Raw genomic sequence first — 15,219 nt, 5'->3', positions numbered from 1 at the left:
TCTTCCTGTAACCAAGTGCCAGGTGATTTAGTCGTGCAGAAAGTTGCCGACCTCCAGCTTGCACCTGTGCTTAAAGCTCCAGGTGCTGTGACGGCGATACTAGTACCTAACCGAAAAGCTCGGCTATCATTCTTACGGTATCCGGAGCAAGGCCAAGTCACATGCTGCTCGAAGGGCTGGGCTTAGTTGCCCCCTGAACTGCACCGGTCGAGGACCTCCTCAATGATCGCTTGCTCGTGGAATTACAAGGGGCATCCAGAAATCGACCACGCCAGGTTGGCTGACATTATGACCTAGACGGCCTGCTAGGTCGCTCTTGGCAACCTTTCATGCTTTGGGGATCAAACACGGCGCTGGCACGCAGTGCATTCGGTACAACTCTCCTGTCCGGAATGGAAGTCGGTACTGGTTGATTACTATCACGTGGGGGAGAAAGGGTGCGCTACACTTGGGAAAGAAGGGGTGCACTACCATGGAAGGAGGAGCTCGAAACAGAGCATGTCGGTAATCTACAGCCTCATAAGGTCCCATTCTGGTTATCCTATTCCTGTGATTCGACTCAAAGGGAGCCATCACTGACCGTGGAGACAACACTCAACACATCAGATACAACACGTCCGAGGATGTGTCTAAAGAGCTCAGCATTTTTGCGTTCTCGCCTGATAACTCCAGGGCGAATGGTCCGCTCTTTCCATCCTTGAAGGCGGAGCTCACAGATGATATTTCTCTACAGCCCGAGAGATTCTCCTAATGCGAAGGACAGTGAGGCACTCGACGTACGACAAATTTCAGACATAACATGCAACAGAGGTTACACCGCTACCTTACTCAATAAGCATGCTGTGAACGTCGAGGCGTACGAGGGCCGCGTCCAAGCCAGCACAGTCAGGACGCGTCCGAGTTATCCCAACGCACCAGACCTTTGTTGATGGTGATCATCAAGAAGTCGGGGGATACGAATCTCTTTTGGCCATTCTATCGCTTGAGTGGGGACTGCCCTCATGCAATGGGCAGGTCTACACCTTCCGCATCTTTTTCTACCCTTCGAACTATTGGTTTATCTGTCCACCGTCACAATGGCCGCGCGTTACGACCAGGAAAAGTACAGAAGGTTGGGGAGAACGCTCCGATGGTATAAGTCCCGCCTCTAACTTCCGCGCCGCGCCTAGGCCAGGCCGCTCACCGGCGACCTCCTTCTTTCTCCCCGGACAACCTCTCTCTCTCCCACGACCTTATCTTCCACGCCACCTTCTCTTTCCCCACAACCCTCTTCTCTCTCCCCGCGACCTTATTCACTCTCTTCCCTGATCTTCTCGTTTCTCCCACGCGACCTTTTTCCCCTGCCGCGACCATCTTCTCCCTCTGACGACCTTGTTCTCTTTACCCATGGCTGAAGGCAGTGGAGGAGGGTAAGGAGGTAAAGGCGCATTGGGAAAACCTAGTCTGGAAAATTATGTCAGAACTCCGACGTATAACTGGCGGCAAACCGCCTTCGTCTGCGGTTAAGAGCCACAAGCGCAAACAAGCAGTATAGAACCCTGAGAGTAAAAACATATCACATATAACGGCTGTAGTCTGATCCCACGACCGTACCCATCGCCATCAACTCAGCCTCACATGCGAACCCTGCCCCTACCGATACCCACTACCCCTATGTGCGCAACCCGTCCCTCTCCGGGCCGAGACGACATTGAAGCGGGTCTAGGTCTGGCGGCTGTGGAGTGTCGCCGATGAGAAAGCGCTTGAACAAAGAGCCAATTCCAAGGATTCCACGGCAACTCCAGGCATGCGTTGACATTGCCAGGGGCAGAGCTACCAGCGAGTACGCCGCGCTTCAAAGACAAGACGGGAAAGGCAGCGGGCCAGACCAGCTACGACTTTCCACAAGACAGACAATCGGAGAAGCGTTTTAAGTCGGCGTGATACCAGTCAAGGTAGTATTTGATGCAATACTACCTATATGCCGAGCAGAATGGCGAGTTGCGGTGCCGGGCTTCGATACTTATATATGGGGCAACTGGCTCTTACATTGAACCCAGCCCTCCCGTCCATGTTCTACAACGACAACGAGAAAAACACCATCAACTTCGAGGTCTGGTACCGATAGGTTGAGGGGAAGATCAAGGCTCTCGCCGACCACTTCACCGACGATGAAGCCCGTCAGGCATACGTGGAGAGGCGGACAGGGTGCTGAAACCTCCCTCCTTGCTGCAATAACCACCCGGATCAGGTCCGGAGCTACGACATTCTGTTGATAGGAAGCAGCTATGGCTCAGGAGGTTGTGCGTGTGCCGCTGTTGCACGGATTGAATTACAACAGTCCACGGAACGAGGTGGAGGTGGTAATGTTGGCGCTCGAGGGTGCGGCGCGAAAAGGCGGGCCACCCTTCAACCCGCGCTTCACGGCCGGTGACGGAGACGCCTAGAGACGCCCGCTTTAGCCGTGAGTGTGGGACAGGGATTTGTCTACCTGTATCTATGTAGGTGACAATGAGGGTCCTCAGCAGCAAGTTCAGGAGATCGGCGACCAGGATGAGGACGTCCAGAATCCAGATGCGGCTCGTCACTCCTCCGCCGTCTGTGCCCGTGAATACTAAGGGCGCGATTGAAAAGGCCACGCCGTCTCGCACTCAGGGATCCAGGATCGCAGACATGTTCTGGTGACGTTGCCAGCGGCCAACGACTTCCACGGATGGATTACGACCGCAACGCAGTTTGGGAACCGGTGTTGGGCGTTTAGAGGCTAGATAGCAAGCGAGTTGATACCATCATTGAAAACGAGCTTGGAGAAGAACCAGACCGCTATGGTAAACAATGGTTCCTATCCCAAGAAACAAAGCAACAACAACGGCAACGGCGTACGATGCATCTAACCGCGCTCAAGGTGAACGCTCTTACGCCGGCAGAACGGAACCGCCGCCGTAACAGGGCCTCTTATAACCTTGATTGACGTGTTTCCGTCTTGGGGTCATGACCAGCAGGTCATCTGGTTCTCTTCGTGAGGGGGCACTTGTTGTACTGTAGATTAGTCACCTGTGACAGCACCCATCTTAGCTGACATGCAGTCGGGGGTAACAGGCAGGGGACAAATACATGTACTGTCCCCTGACTCTCTTTTAGAGACTCCATCAAGATTATCACATCATGTACACAATTAGGTTCCTATCTTGTCACTGTTGATTGGGCCTTCGTCAGTATTGCCTTTGTCATTGGTATCCTCGTTACTCTGCCTCGTTTGAGACGAGATACTCCTTTCCGACAACGCATATTAGATCAACCTACATGTAGGTAGGTCGGTATTAGTGCAAGCCGGAAAGGTGAACTCATCTTCGTTCCCCATAACCGTGTTTCAACAATATCACTCTGGTTAGCGTGAGCGTCTCATTTCTCAACCGTTGAGCAGAATCGTGGATCAGTAATCAGCATTTCCCAGCCGCTACACCATTGTTTCTGAGCCATGCAAGTCGCTACCCCTGCAAGCGCTGCTAGATGATTACTTATCATACAATAATCCAGACCTTCCAGCCGAGGGACGGACTTCACTGGCATTGAGCATAATGTAGGTTGACCCCAACCATTGAGGACCATAGTACCAGTAATAGACGGGATACAAAGTCACACCTCAGCCCCCCTTTCGTGCCAGAACAGCTCCTTTTGCATTCCCCTCCTGTCCCTACCATTCATCGGTTCAAGCTCCGTCATATCCCAAGAACTCGATTCAACTGAGTCCTGTTGACATTTGATCAAAATGCCTCTGTGGCTCGTGTACCACCCCGAATGGACTTTCACCACCACCGAATCCAAACAAGCCCTCGCAGCCGACATCACAAGCATCTACACGGCAGGCGGGCTGCCAGCCTTCTATGTCGTCGTCAACTTCATCCCCTTGTCTCCAGGGAGCTGTTATGTCGGAGGACAGGCCCCCAGCAAACCATTCATCCGGTTGACCGTGGACCATCTCGCCGTCCACTTTGTTGACGACAAGGCCCGGGCACTGCGCATGATCACCAAGATTGACCAGGTGCTGAAGCCGCATATTGCGGATAAGGGGTATGATTGGGAGTTTTCGATTGATGAGACGCCGAGGGAGTTTTGGAAGATTAACGGGTTTATTCCACCGCCTCGTATGTTCACTCTATTGTTTTCTTGGGATCAGAGCAGCCAGTGGGAAATCTAAGGGGCCGGTGTGCTGACTTTACGAACCCGCAGATAAGAGTCAGGCTGAGAAGATGTGGGCTGATTTGAACAAGGCGGTAGAGTACCAGGATCAGGACGCAAGTGTGTGAAGAGCGGATTGTTGTGGCGGGATACCTGATACAGGGGTTTGGTTGCCAGATGGTCGATGAAGTTGCAGTTTGGATTAGGGATGACGATCAGTTACATTTACCCCTGAATGACGGAACCGCGCTCGATACTACTGAGATCAGTTTACCCTTGAACATCCTGAAGAGTGAAGCCCCTTGCAGCCCCAACCTCGTCCATGGTCTCCAAGCTCACCCAACCTGATGCCTCCCCGGCGGCGGCGCCTCATGCTTCTTCCCTCGTTTGTGTTTCTCCACCCAGGCTTCGTAGTTCTGATAATCCGGGTTCACAGTTCCCTGCCTATGCGTGCCCACCACACGCGGCTCTGTTGCAGAAACTTGGTCGCCTACTTTGTAGCTCCGGCCTTCTTCAAAGATGTACCAGCCTCCGACTAGCATGGTGCCGAGTGCGAGGGTAGACACACTGGGGAAATCAGACGCATCAGCACATGTCCTGAGTGAATGTTGAGACGGGAGAAACGGGTGTCCTACGTGCTGGGACTCCATGACGAGGGTGGCCGTGTGAATGGAGAGGTGGAGCTCCCTGTCCTAGGGGCGAAGGATAACGATCTGGTGGTGATGGCGGCCGGAGGAGGTTGACGAGGGGCCAGGGCTCTTCGGCCGGGGGGCAGTCGGAGTAATCGAAGCATTGAGCAGTGTGTAACTGGTAGGTTTTTGAATAAGGATCGGTTTGCGGGCAGGCGAAGGGGGCTGCGTAACGATTTGGAGGAAGATGGAGGTTCTAAGTGAACAGACCGAACTATTCTGCCTCGGCTTAGGTGTGTGTAGGTAGTTATCAGTACTACTCAACTGGGAACACTTACAAACGAATTAGCGGGCTATGACGCAACTACAGTAGCACTCATTTGTCCACTCTGCACCAGTGCACAGGCTGCTAGTGTGATCAAGGGCGCCCCTCTTGCTTCAAATTGTTCTTACAAACGAATGCTTGATGTTCATAAAACAATAAGGTTTTTCTTGTTGGCGTCCCGGATATTATCCCTTTGGCACGGCCAAGACGGCCAAGACGGCCAAGACGGCCAAGACACACCCGCATCCCGGAGCCGGGACGGGACGGCGAGTAGCGTAGCAGCCGGTTGACGGCCAAGCAAACCACTGCGGCCCTCGGATGAGCCGCCAAGCGCCAAGTCTCTCCCGAAGGCGTCGGGTTGACGTCTGCGGCTCGGCGGCTTCTAACGAGCCGACAAGGATCAAAAGAGAAGAGCGACGAGAACCACTTAGGTTGACCCCGTTTTCTAGTAGTTTGACGTCAGGGTTGTGAACATGACTGGAAACAAGTTGGATTCGAGAAAGCCATAACTATTCAGATGTTCTGGTGTTGTTTACCTGGTTATCTTAAAACGGCCGTGGCGTGTATGGGAGATGACAGCCCCTATTCAACCCCTGAGACAACCACTTAGCTTACTATGTCCGTAGAGCAGCTACTATTGGCGATCCCACGTTGCAACCTGAACTCTGTCCCAAAGAATTGTGCAAGTTTAGCATCGATAGAGCTCGGACTAGACACCTAAGTCGCGATGACAGAGCTCAACATTGGCATTTGGCAGCGACATCTGATGGATCTCAATTACTCTCACATTCCGCGACGGAGTGATTCACTGGAACTCGACTGATCATGAACGCAGCAATTAACAGAACTTAGTCCTTGAGTTATGTAACTGCTAAGTCCATGTCGTGACCAGTGAAGCTTACGTCAGAACCTGTCACTGGGGCAAACATGCAGGGTTCATGGAGATAAACTGGCCTGAATCACCGGTCTCCTCTCATCCAACTGCCGTATGTATTACCGGTAGGCAACCTCCCTCTGTGGTTGCTGATGTGGTTACAGCTGCAACGAAGGCCTTCGCATTTATAGCTCGCATCTAGAGAACGAAGCATTCGGGCACTTTGGGTGTAGATCCCCCGCGTGCAGCTCCCAGAATACATTCACGACTGCCTTCCTGGGATGTCAATCCGAATCCGACGTGCAGCTGCGTTTCACTGCCGACGTGACGTCGAATTCCCCCGCTCTGATACTACCTTGTACGAGGTCAACCCATCTTCTCTCTCTTTCCCCACGTTATGGCAGTCTAGCTGGGCTTATTTTTGACGGGCCATGGCCATCTTACAGCTCGCTCCCTGTCAGAACATCCTCAATGAAACACTACCTTAGTCGTGCATGTACATCTTGCACCACAAAGTCCTAATGCTTCAAGATTCGGAACACTCGGGAGGGAGATTTGCCGGCCTGCTTCACTCCATTTCCTCCCGCGGAGCCAGAAGGCTGCTTCGTGGCGGATACTATGTGCGGGCCTTCCTCGACTACTACCCACCTTTGAAGATCTACGCTAACCGGGGGAGCGGGCCGCTGCAGGACGTCAGATTCGAACTTGATTTCCCTCGACTAGAGTACTGCCTACGGTACTTTAAAAGTCCGGGGCAACTCATCCCTTGTCGTCCCAACCCCGCCCTTTGGTGCTTAACCTCTGCTAGCGTACCCAGCTCAACCCCTCTCAGCTAGTACACGAAGCCATCTCAGCTCACCATGTGGAACTTAAAGCCCAGCATTCAAAGAGCCAGTGAAGCCCTCATAAACGACTTCACATGGAACCGAGTCGGACGGCTCGCCGTGGCCGGAGCCAGTGCTGTCCCACGAGCGGCCGTCGAATATGCCACTGAGAAAGTTCCCATCGTCGGCTGGCTTCCCAGATACAACCCTCGCTGGCTGATCAACGATGTTATCGCCGGCCTGACCCTCGGGCTCATGTTGATTCCGCAGGGCCTGTCGTACGCCAAAATCGCCACGGTGCCGGTTCAGTACGGCCTCATGTCCAGCTGGCTGCCGTCGGCCCTCTATGCTTTTATGGGCACGACAAAAGGTGAGTAAAGAGACACTTCCGTTTTAGCTTGTCTGAATGTTGGAACCTTTCTAATATGTCAGATAATAGACCTGTCTACAGGCCCTACGTCCCTCATCAGTCTGCTGACAGCCGAGATCATCGCCGATCTCCATGACGAGAAGTGGTCAGCCTCCGAGATTGCCTCAGGGGTTGCCATGATGATGGGCATTTACGGTTTGGTGATTGGGCTCCTGAAGCTCGGCTTCCTCTTGGAGTTCATCTCCCTCCCCATCCTGAGCGGCTTCATTTCGGCCGTTGCCATCACCATCATCCTTAACCAGATGGATTCGCTCCTCGGCGAGCAGGATGTCGGTGACGGCGCCGCCACGCAGATTCACGACATCTTCCAGGAACTGCCCCAGGCTAATGGCTACGCCTGCGCGGTCGGTTTCACCGGCATCTTCCTCCTAACCGCACTCGACCAAGCCGGCAAGCGGTGGGGGAGCCGAAACAAAATCATCTGGTTCCTCTCCATCACCCGCGCCTTCATCACTCTCGTCATCTTCACCGGCGTCGGATACGCTGTAAACAGATCCCGCGGCAGCCCAGACAGCTTTCTCTTCGATGTCGTCCAGGTGAAGTCCAACGGCCAGGAACCACCTCGAGCGCCAACCCCTGAGCTGCTCTCTCGAGTTGCCAGCCGAAGCATAGCCGTTTTCATCGGTTCGGCCGTCGAACACACCGCCGTAGCCCGCGGCTTCGCGGTCAAGAACAACTATGTCATGGATCAGAGTCAGGAGCTGACCTTTTACGGCGCCGCCAACATTGCCAACAGCTTCTTTCACGCAATAGGGGTCGGTGGCGCCATGTCCCGGACTGCCGTCAACTCAGCCTGCAAGGTCAAGTCACCCATTTCCGGGCTCATCACCACAGCTGTCGTTCTCGTATCCATTTTCAAGCTGGTCGGCACGCTCTACTGGATTCCAAAGGCCACCCTGGCGGCAATAATCATCACCGCCGTGTGGCCCCTTATCTCCCACCCGTCTGTTTTCTACCGGTACTGGCGGACCTCCCTCGCCGACTTCATCTCGTCCATGATCGCTTTCTGGGTATCTCTCTTCGTGTCCACGGAGATTGGCATCGCCAGCTCCGTCGGGTTCAACATCGTCTACGTCCTCCTCCGCCAGGTCTTTGCCAGCGTCTCAACACTGCCAAAAACAACCCCCGACGAGCTCCCCCTTGCCATTACCCCCAACTCACCCCCCAGTGGCAACCTCGCCCTTACCCAAACCCAAACCCACATCCCCATCCCCCGTGACACGCGCATCTTCTTCTTCACCGACTCGCTCTTCTTCCCCAACGCCTACCGCGCCAAAACCGCCATCCTCGAAGGCGTCCAAACCCACCACGCCCCATCCTTCAACCACACCACCACCCCCACCCCCACCAGTACCAGCACTAGTTCCGAAGAACCAGAACGAAATTGGTCCGTCACCCGCTCTCAACGCCTCTCCAAACTCCGCCGTCGCGCAGGCGTCACAGACCCAAGCACGTTGCCCCCCATCCGGCTGGTCGTGCTCGATTTTGCGCGGGTCAACCACATTGACACAACGGCGTGCACACATCTCAGAGCGCTGGTTTCTGAGTTGAGGGGGTATGCGGGGAAGGAGGTGCAGGTGAGGTTTGTCGGGGTGTCGGGGTATGTGAGGGAGAGGTTTGAGAGGGCGGGGTGGAGGATTCAGGTTATAGGAGGAGACTCCATGATGGGCATGGAAGGGGAGAGGGGTGGGACTGGGGGTTGGGGGTTGGGTGAAGGGGAAGGGGGGGATGGGGATGGGGATGGGCCTGTGGTGAGGGTTTATTGGAATGTTGTGGCTGCGGTTACGGAGCCGGTGCATAGGGGTAGGGAAAGGGATGGGGGGAGTAGTTCTGAGAAGGTTGGGGAGGGGGATGATAAAGGGGAGGGGAGTGCGAGGGCGAGGTATGTTGAGATGGTGTGATTGAGAGTAAAATGGAGAACGGGGAAGAGTTTGCATTCTTAAACACATTGGAGAGTATCCTTCAGGTGATAAGTTTTGCTAAATTATCTCTGCTTGACACTGTGACGGGCTACATTTGATGAATCCACTGCTAGTAGGTGTTTGTCTAGGTACATACATTGTTTGGCTTTTGGCAATCCTGTTACTGAGAGCACTGAAATATTTTCTTGTTCTTTGTGCACCGTTCTGAGCAAGCAGGAAGTCCTGGTTGGCTCAGGAACCCCTATTTCAAGGGGATTGAGCATCACGCTCCCAGACCAATGGACTCGGGGATTTGGATATTATGGGTCTGAATTAGGTACTTAGGTACTGAAACGGGGCAGAGTGCTCTCCCCTGGGCCAGGGCTGGGCTCAGGAGATCTGTACAGGGGCTCAGTGTGGTTGTTCTTTGTGCCGGGGGCCTGCGTGGGTCAGGGGCTTACATGGGCCAGGGGTCGAATTTTCCTGCGCGTGGGTCCCAGCCTCTGAACCCCTAGCTGGAGCAGGATAAATAGTCTTCCATAGTCGCCCAGTTTCCAGGGCCATTCTTCAAGCGAATTCACTCCTTTCCTTCCCACCACTAGGTTCAGCCCTCTGATCCGACCATAAGGAAGGCACTGCAGTCGAATTCCTTCCGTACAGTGGCCCTGAGCGAGGCATTGTACGTAGTCAGGTACGTGGGTCTTGTTTCCTTGCGCTTGGTTTCCTCCCCTTATTGTTGTTTGGCTTGTAGGTGTGGTTTTGCACCTTTTCAGTACTAGTAAATACTGGTAACTAGTATATCGCCATAGAAACAACAAACAGCACAAACAGATGTTAACTTGACAGTAAACCTGGACCTGAAATCCTGAGGTAAAATAGTGTGTCCAAGTAGGTAGGTAGCTATCTGCCCTACAGGATCACCCCCTTCTTGCGTCAGTCAGGGGCATTCCATCTCATGAGGATCTCCTGACAGCCATCCCAAGGACAGTAAATATAGCATTACTTTCCCGGCAACGGCCCCACTCCTAGGCAAAAGCTACATGACGAGAGGAATGCAAATCGACGTCGGGTAGGAGAGGTCTGCCGGCATCATCCCATCGAGATTAAACTAAGGTATGCCTCCCTTAGTATCTTCCCAGCGAACGCCTCTCCTTTCTCGCCGACGACTGCTCAAGAATTCATCGAAAAAATCCAGACTGTCGCGTCACACCAGAGCGGCCCCAAGGTCCGAACTTCTTCGTAGGCGACAGCGGATCGTAGTCGGAACGATGAGCCTCCACCACGCGGGCCGCACTCTCCTTCTTGACCTTGCCAAGCCACTCCTTGTTGATGCGCTGCATGTAGGTGTCCCGCAACTCGGGAAGATGAATGACGTCGTTGACGCAATAGTCAATGGTCTTGCCATCCAGCGGACGGGTTGCAAATACCCCGGTGGACATCAGCTTGGTTGTTTCTTCCTTGGTACTAAGCCAGCGATTCCGCTCCAGAAGCCCAAGGTTGCAATCATATTGGATACTTCTCGCCAGGCCGCGCAGATACGTCTTATCGCCGAATCGCGTTGCATTCTCGAGCAGTTGGACGTCGGTCACCCCGGCGAGGCCGACGCGGTACAAAGCCCAAAGGGCATCGGCGTCGTTTCGCACGTCCCACAGGAATTTGGGGATGTTTGGGTCCTCGAGGATGGACTTGAGGGTTTTGCCGCTGTCCGAAGTCACGGTAAAGGCCTGATTACCAAGTACGGCGACGTCAACAAGGCGTACCACGTTCTCTGGATAGACGAGGATGGTAATGAGGGAGATGGTCCCATGTCGGCAAAGGTTGATTCCTTCCAGGTCGATATACAGACTGTTGAAGGAGGAAATTGAGGAGAGGAATTTCTTGAGATCTTCCACCGAGGAGATGAGCTTCGGCGGCGAAGTATGGCTTGACATCGTACAGCTAGTTCGCTGAATTGCAAGGGATAACTGAAATGTGATCGGTAAGATGTGTACAATATAAAGCTTCTCCAAGACACCGTTTGTTTGCGTGAGAGAAAGAGATTGGTGAACAAATCCCGACGTTCAGCAAAGTTCGTTGCCTAAATGCTGCTGTTGCCTGACAGTTGAAGGCAACTCGGCCAAACATTGTTCGGGTGAAGGATAGGGATGTAATTGGATGTGCTCGAAAAAGAGGGGAAGAACTTGAAGCCCTCGGCGGTTGGCGCGGAAGCCAACATAAAATCCTCGTAGCACAAAACAAGAGGGGACCGGAGAGGTGATTGGTGGGTTCAAACAGACGGATGGGATCGAAACCTGTATATTTGACCGTAGTTCCTTGAATCACTGTTGTGTAATGACCGGACGGTACATAGGCCACGAAGTAAGGGGTTGTGGTCCCAGGGAGATGAAGATGCCAGTTGACGTACTGAAGGTATCTGTATGGAAGCTAAACCGACACGCCTCGCAGTCAAGAAGATGAAAACCGTAAAGTAATATATAAATAATTTCGTAAGTGGCGTTCATGTTGGAAGCTGTGGCAACTCTGCACCCCTATTGCTATAGCTGCTGCTGCTGAGGAAGAATGAGTGACCGCCACCCGTGAGGCTCTGGAAGGCAAGCCTATATTAGTAGGTACACTTGTCTAGCCGGTAGTGAAGGGTGTTTGCTCCTGATGGCCGGGGCAAGGAGCTGCAGGAGGCTTTTGGAGATGTAATGCAGAACACGCTGTCGCACCCGCCGGGTTTGGCGCCCCTCCTGATCGGGTATGGTGTTACGTCAGATTCGCGTGCTCGCATGGCCCGGCTGCGCCCGCAACATAAATACAAGCCGCTCCTCTCCAACGTCGCTTTCTTGTACTCTCGACTTCTTCCTTCATCCCTCTCTCTTTTCCTTCACTCGGCCCCTACTTCCTAAAAATGCGCTTATCACCAATGCCTCTCTAATCGCTCAATCGCCAAGGTAGCCACATTTCCCTACCTACCACCTCTTACCTTCCCCTCTTTCCAGCTCCTCGGAGCCTCGTACATCGCCTCTCGCGTAGTATTTACGCTGTTCGGCACTGTTTCCCTGGAGCTCTTCTTGCGTTCCGGCTTATTCCCACTACTTCACTCGACTCATTCTACAATTTCAACTCGACTCTGAGCTTCATCTACGCTAAGCGATCGAGATCCGCCTACTCTCTACCATCCAGGATGCCTCTCTTTGTCCGTGGCGGCCGACTTCGCGTCTGCCTGGTAGGTCTCCTGTAAGAGCGGTCTGCAATGCATGCTGATTCTGACCAGTTACAAAAATGCTGTAGATCTCGACTGCGTCCGATACAGAGACATTGACCTGCAGATGGGAGATGTTCCCAATTCGCTAGTTGAGAAGACGGGTCCTGGATAATCTCGTATCGGACGGAATGTCAGCACAGCTACGGTGGAGGCTGCAAGAGAGTGGTCACGAGAACAGCATGTTCGCGTCCTGATTGACTGGGATCTGTTTCTAGGTCAACAGGACGTGATTCAGCCTCCGGCGGATGGCGACAGAAAGGCCGAGCCAACAACGAGCCCTTGACGACGCGATCCAATGGGGACGAGCTCCGGAGAGAAAGAGGAGGGCGGTTCAGCTCACTCTGGTCTCGACATAGAGCTTCCTCCCTTTGGGGCCACCCAACGTCCACTTGGTTTCATCCACCCTTCTCCATTCTGGCTTCCAGGGTGCCTCATTTCGTCCGTAGGATTGGACTCCATGCCTGCCTGGTAGGTCCCCCTTCCCCTCGTTCCCCCGTGCAATTTGCAAGGCATGCGTGTCCTGACCAGTCGGAAGAATGCCGCAGGTATCGATTTCAATACATGCGGAGACACCAAGGGGCCTCCTCTCGCTTGGCGGATCCAGAGCGTCTCGGTGTGCGGACCGCAGAACTCTTTCGGCCACAATCGGACCGAATGCCAGCGTAGCTGTGGCGGTGGATGCTGGTAACCAGCCTGACCCGACTGCGACCTATTTCTGGGCGACGCACCGGCCACAGCGAACAGGGATGGCAAGGCCGAGTCAAGGAGGCCGATGTAGCCGCCGAAACGATGATGCGACCTTCCTGGCGCCGCTGCCTTCGCTTTACCGATGGCGAGGCAGATTGGGTTTGAGAAGGAGTTGGTTGGTGGGAACGATGGCGTGTGTGAGACTGCTTGGGAGATTCTGTTTTGCCATGGGCAGTACCAGAAACCGGACGACATGGAGGAGGCGCATGCAGACAGACGTAGGAAGGCGTTGCAGGAGACGATACGCTAACACCCACTTCTGCTGAGCCGCCCTCGGCAACCCGTAGCAACGTCATGGACCACGGGGCCTCAGGGCAAGGGCCGTGATGATACGATGTCCTACGACGCCTCCCTTTTCCTGGGCCCTGTCCTTTCTGTCTCGGCAATTGCATGATTGGCAGAGTTGCGAGGAACCTATGAATTCCCCGCACCAAACTGGGGAACCGCATGGAACGAGGCGTTACACGGCCGAGCACGTTCCTCATTGCGAGCCGGGGTTGGGAGGTTGGTGAGGACGGAGAGCGCGGGGCCTAGCTCCTTGCCAATTCAGCGATGATCGGGCAACCCTCGGTACACAGATCTATTTCGCTCGTTCCCCAACACCCCAGGAATACGAAGGTAAACAGCTTGCACCGCATACACCTCCAGGACTATCCTTGCCTAAACCTTTTGACACGTTCTGCACTTCACCAGCGCGCATTATCACTAGCAGTGAGATGGCAACAGTCTGCCTCGACAACCAGGTCTTTTACAACCCCCCTGTGGCGGCAGGCCCTTGCCCTGTGAATCGCGGGCTTCTCCTTCGGAAGGGGGAACCCTGCTCCTTTCCTTCCGCCGCCGCCACAACAGGATGCGCATGATTCTCGACATGGTGGTGCAGGGAAGTCGCAGAACAATGGGATCTTGATCCGTGATAGCGAGTCCGATGACGATTCTGACGATGGCCGATCCGACATGTCTTTCGCGTCGCTTGACGAGCTCGTCGCGGCTGCATCCAAGAAGCTTGATTCCAGCGGTGTTGCTAGTGCAGGTATGTACCTAAATTTCCTTTCCCGGGCAGGCGAGTTCGCTAACATGCCTACGCAGGCGAAAGTCGCGACACTGTTCCCGACGATATCGACGTATCAAAGCCTTCGGTCACCAGTGAGCCTGGCCCAGACGATGAGGTTGCAGACGAGCAGCAACAGAGAGATAGCCTAGGGCCTTCTCCAGAGACGTTGTCTGACTCTCCCCGGCCGTCCGAAAAACCGTGCGGAACGACGTCGAATCACGACGGTTCCATATGCCTTGGCAGCGAAGAATGGAATAGGCCGTTCCCATTTTCCTTTGCGGTGATCCGGCAGAAACGTGCCGCTCAGTCGCAATCCATGTTGGACCCTCATAGTCCACGCCTAGCTGCCTCTGGTCCCGGGTTTGAGTCACAGCAGCAATCCGATGGGCATTGCCTTTCTCAGCACTGTGATCGCTGCGGCGACAGCAGTCAGAAGGGCAGCCCAGAGCACCATCATCTGATCCCAGATGACAGCGAAGAGCGGGCACGAACACCCACACTGTCGGATGACAAAGAGTACCACTGAGCTCGAACCAGCGGATACTGAGCCACGCCTTCGGCCCCAGAGCCTATGCGACGTCGCCTCCAGTCATGGGGTTGATCCACAACTGAGGTCCGCCAGCTGCCGCCTCTCGCAACACCCTGATCACCATGACGACAGCGATCCAGCAAGTGACGGAGAACGCCATCCTCTCGTTCCAGAAGACAGAGAGCAGGATGAGGATGGCACCCCCGCCCCCCAAAACCGTCGAGCTGCGTCCAAATCGACCAGTGAGAAGACAATGCAGCAGCAGAGCAACCTGGCTCTGGTGACAGGAGCTTCGCCGGTGAAGTCTGGGGGGATCGTCACCCCCGGCACTGGGGCGACGCGTTGGAAACATGCGTCGTTCGGCCGCGACGTGAAGCAAGGCTCTGGAACAACGAGAGCTAGTACTACCGAATTGCCCGACGTGAAGAAGGTCGACCTTCAGCAGAACCCCGGTCGTTATCGACGGCGGCGTCATTGCGATACTGATGGCAAGGAGGAGTG

At 54.4% G+C, this 15,219-nt stretch overlaps 6 protein-coding genes across 6 annotated transcripts; 3 read left to right on the top strand and 3 right to left on the bottom strand.

Annotated features, from left to right (window-relative positions):
- Positions 1 to 3,748: 3,748 nt before the first annotated feature.
- On the top strand, positions 3,749 to 4,286 carry N656DRAFT_716296 (uncharacterized protein; the record flags this gene model as incomplete). Its single annotated transcript, XM_064812119.1, has 2 exons — positions 3,749 to 4,124; positions 4,210 to 4,286. 2 exons carry the CDS (start codon positions 3,749 to 3,751, stop codon positions 4,284 to 4,286), a joined length of 453 nt encoding a protein of 150 aa, XP_064666789.1.
- Positions 4,287 to 4,493: 207 nt separating this feature from the next.
- Positions 4,494 to 4,808, bottom strand: N656DRAFT_801019 (uncharacterized protein; the record flags this gene model as incomplete). The annotated part of the gene is made up of 2 exons (XM_064818069.1): positions 4,494 to 4,725; positions 4,804 to 4,808. The coding sequence occupies 2 exons, from the start codon at positions 4,806 to 4,808 to the stop codon at positions 4,494 to 4,496; spliced, it is 237 nt and encodes a 78-aa protein (XP_064666788.1).
- A 2,038-nt stretch (positions 4,809 to 6,846) lies between these two features.
- On the top strand, positions 6,847 to 9,141 carry N656DRAFT_716426 (uncharacterized protein; the record flags this gene model as incomplete). The annotated part of the gene is made up of 3 exons (XM_064812131.1): positions 6,847 to 7,180; positions 7,250 to 8,926; positions 8,963 to 9,141. 3 exons carry the CDS (start codon positions 6,847 to 6,849, stop codon positions 9,139 to 9,141), a joined length of 2,190 nt encoding a protein of 729 aa, XP_064666787.1.
- Positions 9,142 to 10,319: 1,178 nt separating this feature from the next.
- On the bottom strand, positions 10,320 to 11,072 carry N656DRAFT_716295 (uncharacterized protein; the record flags this gene model as incomplete). The annotated part of the gene is made up of 1 exon (XM_064812118.1): positions 10,320 to 11,072. The coding sequence occupies one exon, from the start codon at positions 11,070 to 11,072 to the stop codon at positions 10,320 to 10,322; it is 753 nt and encodes a 250-aa protein (XP_064666786.1).
- A 1,335-nt stretch (positions 11,073 to 12,407) lies between these two features.
- N656DRAFT_344608 (uncharacterized protein) lies at positions 12,408 to 13,611 on the bottom strand. Its single transcript, XM_064809312.1, has 2 exons — positions 13,498 to 13,611; positions 12,408 to 13,432 (listed from the first exon to the last, which is right to left on the bottom strand). The coding sequence occupies exon 2, from the start codon at positions 13,331 to 13,333 to the stop codon at positions 12,728 to 12,730; it is 606 nt and encodes a 201-aa protein (XP_064666785.1). The 5' UTR covers positions 13,334 to 13,432; positions 13,498 to 13,611; the 3' UTR covers positions 12,408 to 12,727.
- Positions 13,612 to 13,624: 13 nt separating this feature from the next.
- N656DRAFT_831635 (uncharacterized protein) lies at positions 13,625 to 14,715 on the top strand (the record flags this gene model as incomplete). Its single annotated transcript, XM_064818633.1, has 3 exons — positions 13,625 to 13,752; positions 13,832 to 14,168; positions 14,225 to 14,715. The coding sequence occupies exons 2-3, from the start codon at positions 14,093 to 14,095 to the stop codon at positions 14,713 to 14,715; spliced, it is 567 nt and encodes a 188-aa protein (XP_064666784.1). The 5' UTR covers positions 13,625 to 13,752; positions 13,832 to 14,092.
- Positions 14,716 to 15,219: the final 504 nt, after the last annotated feature.

The sequence above is a fragment of the Canariomyces notabilis genome, assembly GCF_033297395.1.
Source record: "Canariomyces notabilis strain CBS 508.74 unplaced genomic scaffold N656scaffold_26, whole genome shotgun sequence".
In the NCBI taxonomy this organism is placed as follows: Eukaryota; Fungi; Ascomycota; class Sordariomycetes; order Sordariales; family Chaetomiaceae; genus Canariomyces; species Canariomyces notabilis.
The sequence above is the reverse complement of the archived record's forward strand: the minus strand, read 5'-3'. Positions and strand labels throughout refer to the sequence as shown.

What these genes read in the sequence shown, in the direction of transcription:
- N656DRAFT_344608 (XM_064809312.1), bottom strand. Translation starts at nt 13,333, where the DNA reads ATGTCGTCCGGTTTCTGGTACTGCCCATGGCAAAACAGAATCTCCCAA.